This window comes from Sus scrofa, chromosome 1 (assembly GCF_000003025.6).
Source record: "Sus scrofa isolate TJ Tabasco breed Duroc chromosome 1, Sscrofa11.1, whole genome shotgun sequence".
NCBI classification, from domain to species: domain Eukaryota; kingdom Metazoa; phylum Chordata; class Mammalia; order Artiodactyla; family Suidae; genus Sus; species Sus scrofa.
The window spans coordinates 152,809,838-152,834,209 of NC_010443.5; the positions used below are offsets into that span (position 1 = coordinate 152,809,838).

Consider the following 24,372-nt stretch of genomic DNA (forward strand, 5'->3'; position numbering starts at 1 on the left):
CAGATACAATGTTTTCCTTGCTCTGCCTTATATAAAGATGATATGTGAATTAAAATATTATTAGCATGCATTAAACAGTAATGCATTGTAATAAATAATATGTTTCTTTTTTTTTTTGTCTTTTTGCCTTTGTCTAGGGCCACTTCCCATGGCATATGGAGGTTCCCAGGCTAGGGGTCGAATCGAGCTGTAGCCACCGGCCTACGCCAGAGCCACAGCAACGCGGGATCCGAGCCGCATCTGCAACCTACACCACAGCTCACAGCAACGCCAGATCCTCAACCCACTGAGCAAGGCCAGGGATCAAACCCGCAACCTCATGGTTCCTAGTCGGATTCGTTAACCACTGTGCCACGATGGGAACTCCAATAATATGTTTCTTAATTTACATCCATGTAAGCCATGGATTGTACCAGATGAAACAAAGTAAACTTTAGTCTTTATCAGAAAGAAATAGTATTCTAAAATTGATGCCTTCATAGGTATACTTAAATTCTCTGTAAAACTGTACTCAAAAAATACTAGATGTGTGACCTTAGGCATATCACTTAACCTCTTCTAATTCAGTTATTCAGATGCAAAATGGGAGGATTGCATTACATTATTGCTAAGTTTCAGCTGGTTCTAAAATTCTCTATCTCCTAATTATTATATTGTAACTTCAATTACACTGTCTTAACTGAATCTTTTATGAGGGCTGCTTTTTGGCAGTATGCTACAGGTGATACATGTTGAAAGTTTGCATTTGGCACATATATCTTAAATAATTTTTTTTTTCATAATTCTGTTTTGAGGTGGTTTTAGGGTAGTTTCAGATTCAGAAGCTATTAGCTGTCTTTTGACCAAAGAATATTGAACACATTTGAGATAATGGAGATTTTTGCCTTCCCTAGTGAGATACTTAGTATGTTTCATTTGTAAGTCCATGTAGATAACAAGGTTAGTAAAAGCTATTTCTATAGTAGGTTTTGTCTGTAACTGATATGTTGAATTATTTTTTCTCCTTATGCTTTATCTGATATCTGAGGTTAGTAGTGTAAGGAAACAACAAACTCTTGTGTCACATTTTAGGAGGTGTGGTTTGTACTACCACTTAGTGAATGAGTAAAATTCAGGAGTAAATCTGTTAGAGAGAAGGCTTATTATGTATTTGAGGTACTGCTGTGTTAATGAATGTTTACTATAATTAAAAAGGCTTTTCTTGAGTACCTTGTGGAAAGAAGGCAAAAGTCTAGGAATTCCTGTTGTGGCTCACTGGTAAAAACCCGACTAGTGTCCATGAGGATGTGGGTTTGATCTCTGGCCAGATCTGGCAATGCCATGATCTGTAGGTCGCAGACGTGGCCGGATCTTGCATTCCTGTGGCTGTGGTGTAAGCCAGGAGCTACAGCTCCAATTCGACCACTAGCCTGGAAACTTGCATGTGCTGCAGAAGTGGCTCTAAAAAAAGATGGGGGAAAAAAAAAGAAAGAGTCTAGATCACTTACTGTATAAAAGGAATTGTATCTAAAAACAGCATAACTTTAAACAAATTACATCTTAATTTCTTTATACCTACAGTTGACAGAAAGATGATGTATTATTTCTTGCTCGATATTCTCTTGCTTTATTTTTCCTCTTTTGTGTGTCTGCATCATCCAGTAACTAGTTGTCTGTCACGTCAACTAGTGGCTGTGGAATCTTAGCCTCCCCTTGGCCCCAGTTCCTCACCCTCACTTTGTGTCCTGCTCTGTGTGCTGACACTGAGAGCTCCTTGTCAGTCTGCAATAAGAGCTTGGTGGGAAATGATACAAATTAAATCCCGACTCTGGCCTTCAGTTTGTGTTGAAAAGTGTATAGATTTACTATAGGTTAGTCATATAAATATATATATAGAGAGAGAAAAGGGGGATGGGGAGAGAGAGGGAGTTAGTTTTGGGTTTTCTTACCAGCTTTATCACATACGCATTTTAGGGTACCAGTTTTATAAGTTTTTTTTTTAGTAAGTTTCAACAAAGGAGACTTCTGCCTTCTTCTCTCATTTCCCTCTTCTCAAAGTGACTACTTGTACCTCTTTTAGCTTATTGTTTTATAGTTTTCCTTCCATGTCTCTAAATGACAATGCTTGTATTTCTCTATCTTGATAATTCAGTTTTGGATACTGTTGATTTTCTAGTATGGAAATGAGACTTTAACTCTCTTTCTGTGCCCCATCCGCCTACCCAGCTGCAGTGGATTTCCTTCTCATTCCCCCAGAATTAGGTATCTTCACGTTGACTAGAGATAGGCAAGGTGAAATGTTAAATCTGTGAAAACACTCTACACAGTTGAGCCATATTGCAATGTTTACCTTTCTTTTCCTGCACAGTTCTCCTTTTCCTTAGAGGTATGTGGTATTTTTTTTTCCTTCAGTGAGTTTTCTCTTATCACTGGTATGTCTTGTGTTCTTCGACAGCAGTTGAATGTCCTCCTAGTATATTCAGAAATGTCAAGGAGTTCCCTTCTTGGCTCAGAGGTAAACAAACCCAACTTGTATCCATGAGGACACAGATTTGATCCCTAGCCTCGCTCACCGGGTTAAGTAAGGATCCCGTGTTGCTGCGGCTGTGGTGTAGGCCAGCAGCTGCAGCTCTGATTTGACCCTTAGCGTGGCAACTTCCATATGCCACAGGTGTGGCCCTAAAAAGGCAGGCAGACAGACAGACAGACAGAAAGAAAGGTCAGACTTGTATCAGCTTCATCTTCCAGAAGAAATCCCTTCTAGTTCCTTCTGACCTGCTTAGTACCAGTCTCTTCCTTAGTTCTGGTGTCTTCCATGCCCCTTCTTCCTGGGGAATTCCTCACCTCTCTGCCATCTCCCTTGATCTCCTGCACCCCATGCCCCTGTCCTTCTTTCCTGGTTCACACCCTCCTTTTCATAGAGGTTCTTCTCCAGTGGCTTCCAGATAAAAGGTGCATGGGTGGCTTTTTTGAAATCTAGACATCTGAAAGTCTTTCCTACCCTGCCATTAAATTTATAGTTTGATCAAGTGAGAATTCTCTCCTGGAAATTATTTGCTTCAGAATTTGAAGGGTATTGTCTATTAACTTCTCATGTTAGTGTAGAGAATTCTGAAGTCATTATGATTCCTAGTATTTCCCTCCTGGAAATTTTTACCATCTTTTTTTTTTGGATCTTGTATTCTGCATTTTCCTGATCAAGTACCTAGGTTTGAATCTCTTTCTTCCATTGTGCTGGACTTTCTCAGGGGGTTCTTTTCATCTGTAAACTCCTATTTTTTAGTTACTTCATTGACATCCCCATCACTGTATTTGGAATGCCACTAAATGTTTGGAACTTTTGTTTTATTAAGTTTTCTTCTTCCTACATCTCTTTTTTCTTCTTTTTCCTCTCATTATTTTGTTTTCTATTTCCTGGCTACGAGCTTTTGTGAGGTGTCTGGTAATCTTGGTTGTCTGTTTTATTTAAAACTGGGAGACTCAAAGGAACTGGACTCCCTGAGCATCTGAGAGGAGCTGGTCAGCAGCAGGCTATGTGTGAAGGGGATTTGACTGGGCCCTTTTGTGATCCTGTTTTGTTAAGCTTGTCAGATTCCCTAGAGAAGACCCTCTGACCTCCTGCCTGGAGGTGGAAACCCAGCTGCCAACTATTTGGCAGCAAAGTTAGAGAGAAGTGGGGTCTTAGAATTTAATTTGAACAATTTCACTTAATCCTTCCTGTTTTCAGTAGAATACTTCAGCCCACAAAAGTGCCTAATCTTTGCCAGTTCAGAATCTTTCTAATTTATCCTCTCCAAAGATTAAATCTCCAGATTTTTGCTGTGTTGGGAAGGAAGCATGGCTTAGCTGCACAGAGCTTGGTGAACAGTGGGATGAATTTGGACCTGTGACTGCTCCTCACAGATTTTTCAAACAATTCCCTTTCATTGTCACTTCCCTGCATACATGGTACTAAATTTCCTTGGCCTTAGGCAGTTCAGCGTATGGCCTAGGGTGGTATTTAGTTTTCCTCATTCACTGCCTAGAATCCAGGATTCTCAAACCTGCAAACACATTTGCCATTCATATAGTTTCCAAACTTGGCCTGCGTGCACATGTGTGTATGTATGTGTGTTTAATCCCATTTCTGTCATTTTAATGATATTTCACAAGGGAGTGAAAAGACCCATCTGTGTGTACAACTGTTTCCCTGGAAGTCTTACCTCCTTTTGTCCCTCATTGCTGGTGGAATATAGATGAGTAGTGTTTTTCAATAAGCTTAATTTGTTTTTTCTCAAATTTCTGATACATGTTGGTTCAGTAACATTGTGTATATGAGAGTAGATTTCCTATTAATGGTGAAGATTAAGTTTATAGACAAACTAGGGTTCTTGTAGTAAACTATAATGATTATACTCCATATATATTCATCATCGTATAATACTCCACTGCTTTTCCAGCCCCCTTTCTCATGCTCACACTCAGCATGATCTTTATCCGACACATCTGGCCTGGCCATTTAATGTCTAACTCGTTGGGCAGACAGGGGATGGCCTGGTTTGAGGCGGTGACCCAAGTGACATATTTAAGGTGGAATGACTGCCCTTGCTGGTAGGGCTGGGAGAGCCCCCACTCTACTCTGCAGGGTCCTCTAGTGTCACATTGCCAAGTGTAGGCTGGGCAGGGGCTGTAAGTGGAGGTACATCCATGTCATTATGCTGTACTCTATTTTATGTAAAATTATGTCATTTAAGCTTCATTTTAATAATGATATTATAAAGCTGGATCGTTTTGAAAATTGCTGGTAGAAGGAAAAGTTATGAATTTGAATTATATCTAGTATTTATAAACCAAATGAGGAACTTCTATATTTATAAACCCCTTGAACTTGTAATAAAAATGTACTGATATACCAACATGAAAGTCTTACCATGAAAAAACTCACCAGAATCTAGTCAAGACTTTGGAGCTAATGCACCTAGTACATTGGAAATAACAGAACAGAGAAGACAAAATCATCATGAAGAAGCAGGCAGTTCTACAATGTGGGACTTCCTGTAGGATGACTGAGCTGGTTTATTCAACGTCTGAATAACACTGAAAACCCCAGGCAGGCGGCAGGGGAATGGGGCAGGGGAGAAGGGAGGTGATCTTAGGAGATAAAACACACAGGTATGATATGAAGGCTCTACTATCCCAATTCCACTAAACCGCTATGAGAAGATATTCTTGAGACAAAAGAGAAAATCTGAATTTTTTTCATTTGATACTAAGAAATAAAGTACTCTAGGCATGATAAAAGCTTTATGGTTATGTATACTGGGGTATGCCCTTTTGCATTATCTACTATTTACTTTAAAATACCTTAGCCAAAAACTTTTAAAAAGAGTTCGTTTTTCTGTTTATTCTTTTACATATTTGAAATTTTTATGAAAGATTTTAACTCATAAATTAAAATGTATAAAGGAAATATACCAAAATATTTTCAAAACTGTGATTTTTCATTTATGTAAGTCAAAAAAATTAAGTAATATTTCTTTGAAGAGCATGATATGACAGGTTAATATTACTATAGAAATAAAAAATGGAAAGAACCAAACCACCTGAGATACAGGATTATGTTGGGTAGAAATTAAAGGAACAGAATGTATCTCAAGAAGAAGAATGGAGGAATTTGATGACAGTTCTCCAATTCTGAAGTTTTTCCAAGGGCCCTTTTAAATATGTTAAATATATTTCCTGGTGAATTTGATTAAGTACATGAACTTGCTATGTGTTAACATTAAAGGTGGCTTCTTTCTTTAGATGGCGAGTCTTTGAGAATGATTGGTGGTCTTTTCCATCTTATAAAAATCTTATTTAGTCTTATCCACATAGAGCGTTCTCAAATCTTAAATGATTTATCAAATTCCAGTGACTTTCATGGAATAATTGAAAACTAACAATAGCAAAAAAAAAAAAAAAAATAGGACACATCTTTTATTCACAGCCATTTTGCTCCAGCTTAAGTTTTTCTTGAAGGTAATTTGATTTATATCTTTTGCAGTGCTATGAAGGAAAATCCTCCAAAGATATCCTGAAAAGAGTTGCTGCAAATGCATTGATGTCTCTTCTGGCTGTCAGTAGAAGAGCACAGAAACATGCTTTGAAGGGTGAGCCACCTACACATCAGCTGTTTTTATGGCATGTTTTCAATTCATATATTTTACTGCGTATTTGTTTTAATTTTCTTTGGACTCAGAGGGTAAAGAACTTAAACTCTTAGGGTCACTAAAAAAAATAGTATTTTTTTTTTCTTATACAGAAATGTAGTAAACATGCATAACTTTTAAAATGAAAAGATTACAGTGCAGTTTATTTCTTGTGTAATGATTCTCACTCTAGAGAATCTATGTCTAAATATTAGAGAAGCTTTAAAAGTAGCACATCACTCAGATTCATAATATTACATAATTAACCACAATCATGTATTGTACACATGTAGAAAACATAGTTTTGATAGTCATAACAACCACATTAGATGACCGTATATTTTCACATAAATTTCCTTCTAAAAGTTCATAATTTTTCAACTGGGATAAGGTCTTAGAGTTGAAAGAGAAGAGCAGCACATCAAACCCCACTGATTTGAGTTGCGACTTTGCTACTGAAACAAACTGCATGCCTCCAACATAAATGAGATGTGGGAAGTATGGTACAAAATAAGAAGTGGGCTTTACCGTTTAGTTCTCCTGTGTTTTTATCCTGTAATTTATTAATCTGTCACTGAAAATGCAAAAATGAAGTTGGTTGGAAACAAAATGTTATTTTTTGAGAATTTGATTGTTATGTAGTTTTAGCTTATTTGGAAATGGAATATCCTTTTGATTGCTTCAGATTTTGGTCTTTCAGCCCACCTGATAGACAGCTGCGTGGAGCGAATGAAGCACATTCATGCACAGCTGAACCTGGATTCTCTGAGGCCTGGGAGGGCAGCCCTGAAGAAAAAGGTGACAGGTTCTAAAATTCTGGGAGGCACAAATGGCCATATGTAGAGACAGTCTCTCTAGTGTCCTTGTGCTTATAAATGACACCAATGTTTGTTTGAAATGAATGTCTGTTTTAGAAGAAAGGTACAGCCAAATAGTTAATGTGATTTCTATATTGGCAAGTTTCAGTTTGGGATTTTTGTATATGTCTTAGTGTCTTAGTTTTCCCTTGAAGATTTGTAAATGAGGCATATATATATTATATTTATCGTTGTTGCAAGCATTTCGGAGTGTGGATGATACATTTTTTATACTACAAAAAGAAAATCTTCCTCTCAAAGTGAGTATAGGTTCACTGGGAATGAGGTAACTTACTGAGTGTTTTCTGTATGCCCAGCACTGCACTAAATATTTCACATTTATTTCTCCCTGTACACTCATGAGAGCACAGTCATATAACTAGTAATGGGTAAAGCCAGTGTTTCCCCATATCTGGGCAATGCAGAGCTGGTCTTCCTAATCTATGTTTATTTCCTCTCATGACTTCTGAATATCTCCTTCTAGCACTGAGTCTGCTGGACTCATATTCAAACTGTGTGTTCATTGTAAACTTAACGATGTAGGTTTTTAAAAAAATTTATTTTATACTCAGATAACATTGGTTTATAACATTATATAAATTTCATTTGGGAGGTCCCGTTGTGGCTCAGTGGTTAGCAAACTGAACTAGTATCCATGAAGACTCAGGTTCTATCCTGGTCTCTCTCATTGGGTTAAGGATCTGGCATTGCCATGAGCTGTGGTGTTGGTCGCAGACACAGCTTGGATCTGGCATTGCTGTGGCTGTGGCACAGGCCAGTGGCTATAGCTCTGATTCGACCCCTAGCCTGGGAACCTCCATGTGCTATAGTTGCGGCTTTAAAAAGACAAAAGTTTCATGTGTACAACATTGTATTTCTACTTCTGTGTACACTATACCATACTCACCACCAAAAATTCAGTTTATTTCTGTCACTATACAGTTGACTCCCTTTACCCCTTTTACCCTCCCCATTATCCCTTCCCTTCTGGTAATCACTACTCTAGCCTTTGTGTTTGCTCATTTTTTTTTTTTTAATATTCCACATTTGAATGAAATCATGCAGTATTTGTCTTTCTCTGTCTGACTTATTTAACTTAAGACTCTCAAGGCCCTTCCATGTTGTTGCAGATGGCAAGATTTCATCTTTTATTGTGGCCAAGTAATATTTCATTATATATATGTATAATATTCCATTATATATCTATCTATCTATATATATATATGTGTGTGTATATATATATGTGTATATATACATTTTCTCTATCCATTCATCTCTCAGTGGTCACTTAGGTTGTTTTCATATCTCAGCTATTGGAAGTAACATGGTTTTTATATAATAACAATGGTTACTAGTAAAACCTATGGTTAAAAAGTTCTGCCACACAGGCTTATCAAGAAAATGAATACATGTGTGTATTTATAAATATAAATATATGTATATCCAAGACCATTGTGGTGGTCTGTTTAATAACTGGCTTCTACTGCATTTGATAAGAAACCAAGAAAAAGACCTTATCTGGTGATTTCATTGATCCAGGGGCTTATATGTTTTTCACTTTCTTTTCTTGCCTCTCTTCCTTTTTCCCCTTTAGGCGAAGGTCCTTTACTTCATCATTGAGAAAGTCAGCCAATACCTGATACAGTTGAAAATCAGCCAGTACCTGCTTCACTTTATTGAGATGAAACATGAAGCTTATTATATATCTCACTTCCTCTATGCTTGATAGAATAGGAATAGCTTTTTTTGTGGTAGACATGCTTCTTGAGATGTGGTCGTCTTTCAGAGATCATTAACTTGTCAGTAGCTTCAAAGTTATGGTGGTCAGGCCCAGTGAGAGCATAGCTACACTGTAGTATGACCCAGAGGAGAAGGGATTCATTCTTACTATAAGAAGTGAGATGTGCCATTGTCGTTCACATTTTTCAACTGCTTTTTTTTTTAAACAGGAGGATGGTTTTGTTAAAGAGTTAAGCATTGCCATGCAGCTCCTAAGAAACTGTCTTTATCAAAATGAAGAATGTAAAGTAAGTAGAGCTTCTGAAAATTTTTATAGCAGTGCTGGCATTAAACAGTTTAATTTTTATATGAGATAATTAGGGAAAATGGAAGGTTCTTTGAATTTTTTTTTAGATACACAGTTGATTGGTCATAAGCCCTATGTTGATTCTCAGAAATGGATGGACCTAATCTTGTTCTTCAACCCTGATGACATTTCTTGTTTATGTCAGCATTTTAACTTTATCACTGAAACCCTGATTTCAGGCAGCTGAATTTGAGCCTCTTTTTTGTGTACTATTAGCCATTTCAATTGTTTTTTTACTAAAATGGATTGAATGGCTATGTATGTTTTCTAAAGCAGGACTTTTTCAAAGACACCTGTCAGACAGCTGTCCAGGGGGATACATGGAGGTGTCTGTATCCATAGGGAAGAAGATGAGTGTGTCTTATCTTCACTTCAGATGTGAAAAGGCTTCTTGCTGTTGCCAAATGTGGGCCTTTTTGTATCACGGAGGTTCTCCATTTCCAGCTCTGCTTGCCTCAGCCCCTCTGTTGGGTGGGGAACCAGTGAGATATTTTGCTCTGTGAACATTAATGCTGTCATTTAAAACAGAACATTGGTGTTGTATAGGACATAGCATCTTGAACATTTTGATTTTCTTTGTCACAGTGATATGACACTTTTGAAGCACTGTCTTTCAAACAGAAATGCTATGGAAAGTGAGTAAGACAAAGATAAATTATAGAAGCTTTCTTAAAAATTTCTTACTTATTTTTTCTTACTTGTGACAAAACTGGAAAAAATACACTGTATCTGGAAAGTAAACATCTTAAACACATATTCCTTAAACTGTATAAAATAATTTGTTTAAGACACATGACTGACAATTGACATTTCAGAGCAACTTAAGGGCATTAAGTATTGATATATTTCATTGAAATTCCCAATGTACAAATGTTTTATGGCAAATAGAGGTGTGCTTTACTAAAATTCTGATCCTTTATGCTCAGGAGTGTCCTTGTGACTGGATGCAATAGTGTTCATCCATGACACCTCAGTCAGGGGATACTCAGGCTTGCTTTCCAGGAAGGACCTGCTTGTAGATTTATGAGATGCTCATCTGGGTACTGGGTATAAATATTGTGTTCACATTTATAACACATTAGGCAACCATGAAAGTGTAATTTCTCAATAAGTCAAAGCACTTCTGTATTTCCAAGTTGTTTAATAAGGAATGAATCCGAAGAAGAATATGTAGAATACTCTTAGATATAAATGTAGTTTTATAGGGCAAAGGTTCTAAATTTCTTTTTCTGTTCCAACTTACCTGGGGTGTATGACACACTCCCATTACTAAATTATCGGTCACTCTTGTGGTGATTCGCCATGTCACCCATGCTCACCTCTCCCCGGTGTTTGAATATGTGTGATGCTGAGGAGTTTTCATACCAGGAAGAGCACAGGGGATGTGAGGTAAATGAATGGAACAGTAGGCAGGGTTAGAGGTGAGGACTGTGCTGGTCAGGCAGGAGGTGACCAGACCTTAGCTAGGCAGGAGGAAAGGGGAAGGAGGGTGGGGAGCAAATTGAGGTACTGAGGGGAAATAGGAGAGGTATAGAAATGACTTCCATGCTCAAGCCTAACACAACATGCATAACAGCAGAGCATGGCCATAAGAGGTCCTGACGCTGGCTTTGCACATCTTAATGTTAAGTGTCTTTGGGGCTCTAGGGTGGAAGATGGCTGGTAACTAGTGGATTACATGGGTCTGCAGCTCTAAGGGGCAACATAGATTGGGGATCTTAGGAGTTATTAGTGTATAGATAGTGTTTGTAGCCATGACTACTGTTAAAATTTCCCAAGAGAGTATGTAGCTAAAGCCTAGGTCTGTGACAGTGAGCCAGGCGCCTGCTGCAGGGGGCTGTTTTCTGGGTTTACATGGAGTGAGGAGCCTGGGAATAACACTGGGAATAATTTCCCGCTCTCCTCTGCCATTGATAGTGCATAAAACCATGTAGGGTTTGTGAATTTATATGACTGCCTACATGTGTTCACGTGGGTCTACAAATTGCCTGGTAATTTTGCTCATTAAAAAAATTGCTGTTGGAGTTCCCGTCGTGGCGCATGGTTCCGACTAGGAACCATGAGGTTGTGGGTTCAGTCCCTGCCCTTGTTCAGTGGGTTAATGATCCGATCTGGCGTTGCCGTGAGCTGTGGTGTAGGTTGCAGACGCGGCTTGGATCCTGCGTTGCTGTGGCTCTGGCGTAGGCTGGCAGCTACAGTTCCGATTAGACCCCTAGCCTGGGAACCTCCATATGCCGCAGGAGCGGCCCAAGAAATGGCCAAAAAAAAAAAAAAAAAAAAAAAAAATTGCTGCATGTACTGCCAATAGTTCTATTTTATCTATAATAGTGTCCCAGTGGTAACTCATCTTTGCAATAAAAACTAAGAGTTACTTAAGAATCATTGATTTAGCATACTATTTTGGCTGAATCTTATCATGGTCAAAATATTTAAAAACAGTAACCACTTCTGGATCTATCCTATCTATCCACACACACTAGATTTATATACACACACTTGCACTCAGGGAGAGAGGGCAGAGGGGAAAACTCAGAGTTGATCAGAATCTTTCCTTAACCAGAAAATCCCATGTCTTAACCGCATCACAGCATTTACAAGAATTTACTCAATATAGTGAGATCTTACTGTCTTGCTTAATTTACATGTTCAGAAGCTGGCTTTCTACATTTCTCACCTGAGTTTCATATCCTGCCCCCACCCCCCACCCAGTGTGGAGGGACTTTGTGAGACTGGTAGGGCTCATGGTCAGTGCAGTGCTGGCTGCAAGGTGCTAAGTGACCACGGAATTCTGACACCAGCTCACTCGAATCAGAATAAAGATAAATTCAGTCTTATCTCATGTTGGTGACAGTTTTTTTGGACTTGATTTTAATTTTACATTTTCATATATTCAGACTAATGCTGCCCCTGTTTCCTTCCCACACAGGAAGCAGCTCTTGAAGCTCATCTTATCCCTGTCTTGCACTCTCTCTGGCCTTGGCTTTTGATGGATGATTCACTGATGCAAATTGCCCTGCAGCTGCTTTGTGTCTATACTGCAAATTTTCCAAACGGTAAATGGAACCATGCTGCCTTTCAATACTATACTAAAATATTAACTTTATGTAATGTCATTAAAGCGTAAAAATGAATGTATATTTTGAAGTATTTCTTCTACTTATTTGGTGGTAGGTTGGCTAGAGGTTGGCTTTCTTATAGGTATTATAAGAACAACAGATATTTTAGTGCATGTTTGATGAGATGGGAAGAGTCATTAGCACAGGGAATAGAGAGGTAGAAACTGTCCTGATTATATGGCAATAGAACATTGAATTTAATAGGAAAATTGAGAAAGTGAAAATTATGATGGAAGGCCTTAAAAACAGGGTAAAGGGTAAAAGTTTTATAGTTCTAGAGCAGGAGGCTGGCATGATGAAAGGTATTTTGGTCACAGGTGGTGCCTCTTTCATTCATTCACTGAATGAAACATTTTGCTGTGAGCCTCCCATGGGCCCTGCCTTGTTAGAGGCCAACAACTCAGTGCACAAAGGCAAGTGACGGGGGTCTGGGAGGGAGGAAGTGTGAAATAGCTGTTCCTGCATGTGGAGGGAATCGAGGGAGGATTGCAGGCATTATGAATTTTCCATGTAAACTTAGGGTCATAGATTTAAGGTTTAGTCAGCAAGTGTGAAGTTTGCATGCTTTGCCTAGCAATGTTCAGCAGTTTGGCAACTGGATGCCCCAAATATCAGAAGATGTGTGGAGAAAGGACAGGGACAGGGAACAGTTCATATCCTTTGTAGTCACCAGTGTGTGAGGGTGCTCTTTCCCTGATAGTCTGACCACGGCCTCCACCCTGGAGCTGCCCATTCCAGTCTCCGACTCAGCTAGTCTCTGGGGATATCAGATGTGAGCAGACCTTCAAGCTCTTGAGTTCTGAACATACTGTTGTGTGTGGAGGACACTGCAGGACAAGTCATCCCTGTTTTCCCTCTGCTGCTCTTGACTTTCCCATTCTCACTTCAGTTGGGACAGTCTGTTTCACTGCCCCTCCCAGCCCACCTCCAGCAGCATGACCAGCGTAGCATAGCTATCTCTGAAGTATGGCCTTTGCACATGGTCCTTCTTTACCCCACCCTTCACTCCTTAATTTAGGGTTTAAGGAAGTGAGGGGGAGAAAAGAATCTATTGTAAAATATTGAGCAAAAGAAACATACTTTAAATTTAAATCTTTTGAAACTGATCTGTGTAACTTTTATACTTAAAATTGTTATATATATTAGACTGTGGTTCTTTTTTTTTTTTTTTTTTTTAAGGGCCGCATTAGCGGCATATGGAAGTTCCCAGGCCAGGGGCTGAAATGGAGCCACATCTGCCAGCCTACACCACAGCCACAGCAATGTGGGATCCAAGCCATGTCTTCAACCTACACTATAGCTCACAGCAACACCGGATCCTTAACCACTGAGCGAGGCCAGGGATTGAACCTGCAACCTCATGGTTACTAGTCGGATTCGTTTCCACTGCACCACAATGGGAACCCCTAGACTGTGAAAAAATTGAGGAAGAAGCTTTTATTTTTCTGTCTTGTTTGTTTCCAAGCAAACTTGCATCATTTAGTGATAGTTTTTTATAACATTAATGGATGCCTTCGTATATGGATACAGGTATGTAGTGTGAGTACAAGAGAGATCAGTATATTTATTTGTGTTTACTTGCCTTTTATGAGTTTATTTTACAGAATGTATTTGATTTGCTCTAGTGATCTAGTTATACTTAAGCTGGTCTCTTTGCATGGACTTTTACAAGTAATTACATTTACATTACAGTACAATAAAAATTCACTTCTGATTCTTTTATGATTATTTTTCTCCCTTGATAAATCCTGTATGGTTTTTTAATTTACTGAGGATATGTTGGACCCTTGAAAACCAGCTGATGCCACAACTGGCCCTTTCTGCTTATGAACTGTGTGACCTTGAGCAAGTCACTGACACCTGAGCTCTGAGACATCATCTAACATATATGGCTAGTAGCATTTGTCCTATCACTCCAGGATTGTTGTGTTTGTTCCTCATTTTTTTTTTCTTCTGTGAAATGGAGGCATTAGACCATAGCATTGTTAAAAATGCTATCGAGATCATCAGGCCCTCAATCCATTAGATTGAATAGACATTGGTACTAGCCTTTCTGTTATTATGGTTCATAGGTTAATGGCCAAGTCACTTGACAGACAGACATGCTTTACCACTCAGGTTGTTTAACTAAACCAAGAAGTTAGATGATGTTGTGATGGGCTGCTGTTTTTCAAGGTTGCAGTTCTCTCTGTTGGTCCAGTTTTGGACAGTATTCTGCTCCAGCTGCACACCGAGGGGCCCCCAGTAGCTCCCTGATGCTGTGTATCCTGAAGTTGGCTGCCCAGGTGCCTCTGGAGAACACCTCAGTCCAGCAGTTGGTTTTTATGTTTCTCTCGAACCTGGCCTTGTCTCATGACTGTAAAGGGGTAATTCAAAAGGTGAGTACTTAAACTCTTCTTCCAGTCATAAAAAAGAGACTCAATAAAATAACCAAGGACGTGTGTAAAAAGTCTAGAACTCTGTTTCTAGGGTTAATTTATTCTGATTTCAAGGTATTTTGTTTTAAAGAATTGTAAAAGGATAAGGAGGTTCATTTTGTTTAAAGCCAGTTGATAGATGATACATGAAACTAGAATATAACCATTTCCTTTTAGTGTATCTTCTTAGCTTTGAGATTGTCTTTTATCTCTCTCAAAAATGATGGTTTTAGAAAGACAGCTGTCTTACATTTATTTGAGATCATAAAAGTAATATATTGGTCTTCAAGCAGACCAAATTGAGCAGTAATAGTTTCAGTTCAATTTACATTGCCAAATCATTTATGAACCCACAACCCCCTTTTCCCAGGTTAGACCTAATAACTTCTTTATGGCATATAGGTGATTTTTTTAGTCCTCTGGGGCTCCCAAGCCAAAACTGGTTTTAACTTAGGGCACTTTAAAAAGGATTGAACTGATTTAAACAAAATCTAGTACACATGTTCAGTTAGACTATATTTAGATGTATATAGGCAGAATCCCTAATTTGGAAGATCAATTAAAGTTTGAGCATGATCAGATTTTCTGTGATTTACTATTACGTGGTAATTTGAGTGCTTCATTCACATGAATGTCAAGATAAATTGCAAAATTAGACAGCATTCCTAGGAACTGAGTCTTTTCCTCTACTATGTCATCTCCCCAAACCCCCCTCAAAAAAAAAAAAAAATACTTTGAGTGCAACCTCTAAATAAATAGCAGTTTTACTAAAGAAAGATCTTTTCAGTGGTATATTGGAGCTAACTCATGTTGGCTCATGAGTGTCATTAATTTTCAGGAATTTTGCAAGCCAGCTGATGTCATAGTGATATCGTGACATCAGCCATAATGAGAGTATTCACACCATGAAAATCAGGGACCCTCAGCTGTTTATTTACCAACACATGGCTGGATATTTGCTCTGTGTGTGTATGTGTGTGTGTGTGTGTGTGTGTGTGTGAAGTCATCCTGAACTGGATTTTTGTGGTCATCATCCTTCCACATATGTGAGAGCATGGGCTGGGGGTGGGGAGCAGTGCTTTCTGCCACCTCCTTATAGAGCACACTGGTAGGAACCAAAATGGGAACTCCCAAATGGAATGCAAGTGCTGATTTGGATCTAATGTGTGATTGAGTGGAACTTAATTCTGTCTTAAACTTCAGTTTCTTCATGTAAAGAAATTTTAGTCTATGATTTGGATACTGAAGCATATTTTGATATAAGTGTTATAAGACTCCATTTCAGGTACAGATCAATCAAGTTGCCCTCCTCTGTGCTCATCAGGAATCCTCTGAGTCGTCTTCTGCTGTGTTGTTATGACAAGCCTGGGACACTTTCATTTACACCTCCGATAACTCATCTATCATTAATAGAAAATGTAGCTAATGCTGTTGTAAACTAAGATTCTAAAATATGCTTTCTCTCTGCCATGGCCTGTTTCTTTGCATTCTGTCTGGAGTAGGAAATTGTCTAAGAGCAGCTTTAGGACCAACAAAAAGAAGGGATGTCCATAGCATATTACACTTTAAAGCACTGCCATATATTTTTCACCGTGGTCACCCCCAAAGCTCCGAGATCATGGCCGCATCTAGCTGAATGGGAGAGGCAAGGAATGAATCTAAAAAGCATTAATTTGTGCTGAGAGATAGGAAGCAGATGTGATGATGGCAAATGCAGTGCAAAGTGGGAGGTAGTTTTACAGTTTACTTATTGCTTGGGTGGTGCTGCTGACATTTCTGTAGCTTGTTTCATTCTTAGAGTCTTTTTAAATAAAAGTGTTATATTTATTTTATAGATTCACAGCAAAATCTTGATTTTGGTGTAGGGAAACTAAAGAAATAAGCCAGAGTCAGTATTAAATAGGGAGAGAGATGAGATATTCTGGACAGTTGTGAAATTTAAGTGATCTTATTTCTGCTGCATTCTGATCAAAGTATCTAGCTGACTATGACTCCCATATTCTCTTGGGCTGTTACTGCTGCTGCTGCTGCTTTTTTTGTTTTTTTAAGCTATGGCTACAGCATGCAGAAGTTCCTGGGATTGTACATGAGCCACAGCAGTGACAATGCCAACTCCTTAACCATTAGGCCACCAGGGAACTCCTTTGGGCTTCTTCTTGATATAATCCGTTCATGCTTTCTTTCCTTGTTTGCATATAGATTATTCTAGCAATATATTATTGTCATTCACATAGTGAAGGGTTTGGTGCAGTTTTATGAAAGGGGTTTCATTTGGAGGTTGAAATGACTCTGACAGTTCAAGTAATGGAGATTTCTCATTCATAAACTTACTAGAATGACATGTAGTCATGAGAAAACATCCTTAATGATAAGCAGCTGGGGTAAAGTGATTATAAGATGTATCGTAGTTTTGTTTTGCTTTTTTTAAAACAAACAAACAAACAAAAAAAACACCTATAGTTATAAAGATTCACATAGCCTCAGTGCCACCAGAGTTGTTAACTGGTGTCCAAGAGTGTTCTGGGCTTTGTTGATTTTCCCTCCTCATAAGATATCTTTTAATGAGTAGCAGAATTTCTAGAAGGCAGACAGAAAGAGAAATCTGAAGAAGCCTGAAATAATCCCTAAACTGAATTATCATTCCTAAATAATTGAGTTGACTATAGTTACTTTATCCATCATCAGGAAAGGATTAGTAAGAATTAAAATTTAGGTACTATTTGGTTTTCCTTAATTTTTTCACTTATACCTGAAAACAATATAGATGGCATATTTGGAAGGTATTTGGAGGAAGGAAAAATTAAAGTTGGGGAAAAGAAGAGCAGAATGCTAGTTAATTGGTCTCTAAGGGACTAGGAAAATAATGAAAAGACTCAGAAAGAAAATAATATTCTCTCTATTTATCCACAGAGTAACTTCTTACAGAACTTTCTATCTCTAACATTGCCAAAAGGAGGAAATAAGCATCTCAGTAATGTGACCGTTCTTTGGTTGAAGTTACTCCTGAATATATCATTTGGAGAAGATGGGCAACAAATGATTCTGAGGCTTGAGGGCTGCTTGGACTTACTCACAGAGATGAGCAAATTCAAGCATAAGAGCAGCCCTTATATACCCCTTCTTATTTTTCATAACATTTGCTTCAATCCTGCCAATAAGCCCAAGATCCTGGCCAATGGTGAGTATTCTCATTGTTCACCATACACACAGACATGTGCATCCATGTATATGTGTGGTTATTCATAGAGTGTTCCATTCAGGCTAAAACACAAAATAGTTTTATAAATAATTCACAAGGTATTCATTAAACACCCACTGTGTCCAAGGCACTGTGGGAGGCAGAGGCTGCAGGAATTAGGCATGACTCCAGCCCTCAAGGCACTGCCTGGAGTTTCCCTGAAGGGCACACTGGATCAGGGGTGGGGTGGTGGTGGCATGGAGGAGGATGTCCATGGAGCCTCTCCAGACCAGCCTGTCCTCCTTGTAATCCCTTCTTCCTGCCTCCCCCTCCCTTATTCTCTGCCTCCTTTCCCTGTTTTATTTTTCTCCATAGTTATCACCAGGTGATGTACTGTGTATTTTCTGTATGTATCTGTGTATTCCTCGTCCGCCCACACTAGAAACATGAGCTTTTACAGATCAGAGGCGTTTTGCGTCTTTTGTTCATGTTTATGACAGCAGCTAGAATCGTGCCTGTTGCCAGTGAGCACTGGTGGGTATGTGATGATGGAGGGAGATGCTGAGCAGGTGGGAGAGTTCAGGACCCAAAAGGAGACATGTTATCATTAAAAAAAAAAAAAAAAAAAAAAGAGGTGGGCTCTAGACCCTTACACCTGGTACCAGGAGCCAAGCCCCTGTGTACTCACTCCAGCCTCACCTGAGGCAGCTTCTCTGGGTCCAGTTTCCTCATCTATAAAAATATTATCTCCTTTCTTAATTCTGGTAGAAATCAGTTTTTAACACTTAAAGTGCTGAGCACTGCTCATGGTACGTGAAAGATGCTAGAGTTGTATTAATTCTCTTTTCCTTCCATGTTTTTCACTTAATCTTTTCTCAGAGGTGTTTTTCTATGACACATAGAAAGGATTCCCTTATAGTCTGTTGTGTATAGCTGCTGTTCTTTTTTTCTGATAATTATCGAACTGCTAGAAATGCAGGGTAAGATTTTAGAAGCTTAGCCAGCCTTTAACCTACCTAAATTAACTATGGATCTGCACTCCCATGGCCCCTCCATAGAATCTGTGTGGCTGCCGTGGGGGAGGGTGTCGGGGTGGGGCTTCGGTGGTTTTGTTTCCAGGTTTCCTTCCTCCTTCACTGTGTCTCCCTGTCTTCACAGTTGTAAAGTACAGATGACCATAGGTGCTACCTCACAGGGCAGTGAGGCAGCCTGTGTGCAGTATCTGTTCCCAGTCCCGCTCTCAACTGTCAGCTCTTCACCTTTCTCAGAGGAAGTTTCTTCTCTGGGGACTGCCAACTGCAGTTTTATTACTGAGAGGGTAAGAGGACAAGCTTTAGGGAACTGAAGGAGAATCTGCTTTTCCCATTTCTGGATCACTCAGGATTTATTTTTAAGCATTTCATTGTATTAGCATTCATTCTCCTCCAGTACCTAATGGACAAACTTTTGATAAGAAAGAGCTTCCCAACCCCACAGATATGAGATCAGGAGCCTTCAGGGCAGGAGCGGGGGCAGCAACTGTGCAGTTTCTATACGGACGAGTCACAGAGTCGCCTTCATTTCCACCTGGGGAATCCAGAGGGAGGTGCTTGGCAGAATCCGTCAGCTTGAACACCTTCCAGATAAGGTGGCATGGCTGGTCTAGTAGCACCCAGACATCGGATTTAGATGGTCAGGAGGAGAGTGGGCAGTGGGGCTCGACTCTGCTGGGAAAAGCAGATCCAGAGGACTCCTTGTTTCTGGTTATGCCAGGCTAGATCTCCTTTGAACATAACAAAAACTTACTAGATAAATAAAGTACATGAAAATTCACTTAAAAAACCAAAGAACTGAAAAGATAATGGGAAACTTCCAGGTCAATTTTGATTAAAGAGAGGTAAGAAGTTTGTAGAAGTCTCTTTTGTTCCAAGGGCATTTGCCAGCCCTGTACACCTGGGCTTCTGTCTGGTCAAGTGTGAGATGTCAGGACCCAGGAGTCTTGTGGACCATCCTGCAGGTGTTAAGCTAGAATCCCAAAGAGCTAACCTCTTATAAAAGGATGAATCAGAATTAAATTAATACCCAAACCTCATCCAGGTGACTACAAAGAAAAGAAAAACAGGTGAGGTATGAGGATGAGCACCACAGACCACTCTCACAGCTCCGCGCATAGACTAAGTGGCCTGTGACCTTGGTTGGAGCTGATCTTTGATTGACAGTGCCGCTGGGGTCTTAGCAGAAGCAAACTGCCCTTTGATGGATGGAGGACAAGTTCATACTAAGCCTCAGGGAACCCCTACAAATAATTTTTCAAAAGCATTAGCCAGTACACAGTTAAAAGATGACCAAGGAAACAGGGCAACATGAGTGAGAACCAGCAGGGGGAAAAATACCAACTTATCTGCCTAGACTTCAGATGTTGGAATTATAAAACACAGATTTGAAAAAGACTTTAATTATACAATATTTAGTTAAATAAATGACAAATTTGAAAGTATTTGCAGGAAATAGGAAACTGAAAAATCGAAAGGTTTGGAAAAAAAAACCGTATAGGACCTCACTGTTGAGTATGATAATCAGCCACTAATAGATGTTTAAATGTAAATTAATTAAAATATTCAATTTGTTAGTCGCATTAGCCACATGCGGCTGTTGGCTAGCTTGTTAGACTGCACAGTTTAGTGCATTCAGTGGGGTGGGAGTGGTTAATGCATAGAGAATGTTCCCAGTAACAAGTGTTTCACCCTAAAGAATGCAGTGTGCTTTTAAAGTCACATATTTTAGTGGAAAAATCATTTGATAGAATTTAATGATATATGAAGTAATAAAATAGATTCATGTATTTTTCTGAAGCACAAAGGCTGTGTCCTTGGGGCTAGACTTCTCTACTTATTTAAAGTGAGTAGGCTGCTGTGGATAATTTCTAAGTTTTCATTTCATACTCTGGCTGGCTTTGCACAAAGAGGGCCTATCTTATGTGTTGTTATGCCTTTAAATAATTTTTTTACACATATACACACATTCCTTTAAAATGTTTAGTGCCTTCTTAAAAGCCTTAACCGATATGATATTTCTTGATTATCATTTTATATGGTAGCCTATGGTATTGATATGTTTGTAGAATGTCTTTATAATTTATCATAAGTGCAAAAACTTTTTCTGCATGCAAAAATATGAACTCTGATTGAACAACTCATTAACATGACTCATTGTGTAATTATATATTTCTGCACTGTTGATACCTTTCTTTCTTTCTTTCTTTCTTTTTTTTTTTTTTTTTTTTTTTGTCTTTTTCTAGGGCTGCACCCGCAGCACATGGAGGTTCCCAGGCTAGGGGTCTAATTGGAGCTGTAGCCACCGGCCTATGCCAGAGCCACAGCAACGCTGCATCTGAGCTGTGTCTACAACCTACACCACAGCTCACGGCAACACTGGATCCTTAACCCACTAAGCGAGGCCAGGGATCGAACCCGCAACCTCATGATTCCTAGTCAGATTTGTTAACCACCGAGCCATGACGGGAACTCCCTGCACTGTTGATGTCTTTAAATGAATGGGCTTTTGTTGAATTAGGGCCAAAAACATTAAGCAACAGTGGCTTCCGTGACGGTTCTGTGCCTGATGTGAAAAGTTTGTTTTGAGGTTGTTCTCCCACATACCACATGGTATAAAAGGTTGTTTTTGTCAACTTTGTATGTATTCTGATGGATAAAAAGGGGGTATCTGACTAGTCCAAGATATGAATACATTGTAGTGAGACTGAACTTTTTTGTTTTAATGTATTTATTATTAGAAAAAGTCATTAGCCTGCTAGCTGCCTGTCTGGAAAGTGAGAATCAAAGTGCTCAGAGGATTGGAGCAGCTGCGCTTTGGGCTCTGATTCACAATTACCAAAAGGTCAGTTTTTAAAATCCTTGTCCCTGGGAGGCAAACACCAAGCCTCTGGGACATCAGAGAAGCATCAGCCAGGAAGACTCGAGGTCACAGACAGTGTTGCCTTTGTGCATTCATATCATTAGTTAACTGTCATTTGACATCTTCCATTTAATCATTTCAGTAGGAGGTGTCTCAGTTCAGAGTGTCTCTCTCTTGAGTGAATTTTCCCTGTTAATATAACTTGATTTTACGTATTGGTACAATGTTAGTATAAATTGTTTCTTCTCAAAGACAAGTCAAGGGAAGGTTCATCTTGAAATCAGACCAAACAGTGAAGTTTTATCCAGGTGTGAGATTCCCCTTTCTCTAGCACAGGTCATCACTGGGGTTGAGGGAAGTTCAGTTCTGGTGAGGCTGCAGCACAGGGCCAGCCCCAGGAGATTACCCGGCAGGTGGGGCTCACGTCTAGTCTTTCTCTGGCCTCTGCCTGGTCTTCTTTTAGTCTCCCTCTAAGAGAAATGCCTGTGTGCTCTTAGTGATTAAGTCAGGGCCAAGTGACAGTATTAGGAGAGACAGCCTTTCTCCCTCAAATGGTGCTTGCTCCTCTGGCCAGCCCTGGTCTGGGCTGCTTGCTCTCCCTGTGGCTGCTGTCAGTGCACATGAGGACAGAGGCTGCTCCTGTCCTCATCTCTGTGTCCCCAGGGCTTACCCCAGTATGGGCATATTAGAGTCCCTCAGTAAATACTTGTTTGACCAACTTACCGACTGATAATATTTCATATCCAGGATCCAAATTCTGTGGTTTGAGGAAATAATGAAATACTGAAACTAAGATAACATAGTTTAAAATAGCAAATTGAGATATGAGGAGAAAAGGTGAAAAGGGAAGGGAAATAAAGAACATGGGACAGTAGAGAAAGAATTCTCTAGCTGCATATCTCTTTTTTGGTATCCTGTTTAGTACAGTAGTCAACAGGGGTAGAATTAGTATTGTGCTAACCTGATTCTTAAACCCATGGGAGTAAATCTCATTAATGGATTGCTCTATATAATCTCTAGGCAAAAACAACTTTGAAAAATCCATCAATAAAAAGAAGAGTGGATGAAGCATATTCTGTAGCAAAGAAAAGTAAGTGTTATTTATTAAAGAGATTATAATTAAACTTGGAAGCTGTTTACTGAGTTCTCTCCTTAATGAACTATTTGGACAGTTCATAGTAAAATGGCCATTTTCTACAATGATGTTTTACACTGGAGTTTGAGGAGCTTTTTTGTTGAAGCATTGTAGAGTGTACCAATATTTGGTCCATGCTTTTCACTGTAACTTTTTTTTTTAATAATAAAATGTTATAATAGATGAAGGTTTAAGATGTAGTAGTTTCTCAAAACATGTCAGTGATCTTTCTCCGAGTCATTTTTTTCTTGTACCACAGACTGGCTACCTCTGTGCTAAAGTGTGTTCTTAGGTGATAAGACCTGGGTCCAATTAGAATTGACCTTGAACAGAAAACTTTGATCTAACCTCAGGGAGTTGAGTTACAGTCTCCAGGGATAGATCCTGTTGCCCCTGCCTCCACTCAGCCCTGTGATGTAATCATGCTATGAGGCAGGGTTTTCTTTCCAAAGTACATTTTTCATTTTTCCTAAGACAGTGAACTGTCTCTTTCCTGCACTGCTCTGTGTCTATTGGTTATTTGTGTTTTTATAGTCTTTTTTTTTTTTTTTTTTTTTTTTACAAATGGTTTGGTTGTGGGCTTTTCTTTATTTTGGGGGTGTTTTTGGTTTGTTTCTAGCTATGACCATGCGTCTCTGGGGTGGTGAATAATTGAGTTTATGTGTTAGGAGAGGTGGTACATAAAAAGAGTGAGCATTGATTTGGGATTATAGATAATAGTGCTCATCATGGAGGCATATTGTTTTTTGTTTATACTCTTTGGCTATTAATTAAAAATAAATATAAATTCAACAAATTTTTAATATTTAAATATTAAATTTATAAATATTCTTATAATGCTAGTACATCAGGAATTTAAATAAAACTTTGTTACACATAATCCTGTACATGTACAAATGTTTGTTGTGTGTGTCCATCTTCAGTGCAGTGCAGTACTAAGTATGATAAAGTTACTCTTCCAACTCTTGTTTTTCTATCTCAGCTTTCTCAAACTCAGAAGAAAGCCCTCTAAACGCCTATTATTTGAAATGTCTTGAAAACCTTGTGCAGCAACTTAACTCTTCCTGAGCACCCTGCGATGCTCTGCCCTGAATCGGCGGCCACCAGACAGGTGAGCCAACCTTGAAGCAAGTTTTGTGTAGCATGGTTCCTGAAGACATACTAAGCCTCTGCAACAAAGGGCCTAGAAAGTCCTGGGAACACAAACATCTTTACCTTTTTCTATGCAACATGCTGTGTAAAAATCCTATTTATCAGTTATTTAATAAAATATTTTTAGCAACTGAAAGTTGACTAATAATTGTTGCCTGTAGGCCTTTATCAGTCTCATGAATGTAAATTTTAGCAATGGAAAGAAGACATTGTGTTCTGATTTCTTTTTTTTTTTTTAATTTATTTGAAACGTGGCTCTTGTTGATACAAATGCTTATTCTTCAAAGCATACACATCAGTGAAGGATTTTTTTTTTTGCCACACCTGCAACATATGGATGTTCCCAGGCCAGAGATCAAATCAGAGCCATAGCTGCAACCTCTGCCAC

The 24,372-nt window shown here is 39.0% G+C and overlaps 1 protein-coding gene across 12 annotated transcripts in view; it reads left to right on the forward strand.

Moving 5' to 3' along the window:
- The window catches only part of RTTN (rotatin), a 145,665-nt gene extending 121,533 nt beyond the window's left edge, over window positions 1-24,132 (forward strand). For 7 of the 12 annotated variants that reach the window (XM_021099277.1, XM_021099282.1, XM_021099245.1 and 4 more), the window contains 9 exons: window positions 6,005-6,110; window positions 6,835-6,947; window positions 8,956-9,033; window positions 12,019-12,145; window positions 14,384-14,586; window positions 17,536-17,803; window positions 21,576-21,679; window positions 22,718-22,787; window positions 23,815-24,132. In XM_021099277.1, the coding sequence (XP_020954936.1) occupies window positions 6,005-6,110; window positions 6,835-6,947; window positions 8,956-9,033; window positions 12,019-12,145; window positions 14,384-14,586; window positions 17,536-17,803; window positions 21,576-21,679; window positions 22,718-22,787; window positions 23,815-23,900 (1,155 nt within the window). In that variant the 3' untranslated portion in view covers window positions 23,901-24,132. Of the gene's footprint in view, window positions 1-6,004; window positions 6,111-6,834; window positions 6,948-8,955; window positions 9,034-12,018; window positions 12,146-14,383; window positions 14,587-17,535; window positions 17,804-18,961; window positions 21,071-21,575; window positions 21,680-22,717; window positions 22,788-23,814 lie in introns of those variants that run through there. The other 5 variants (XM_021099260.1, XM_021099276.1, XM_021099285.1 and 2 more) reach the window with 2 other exon arrangements.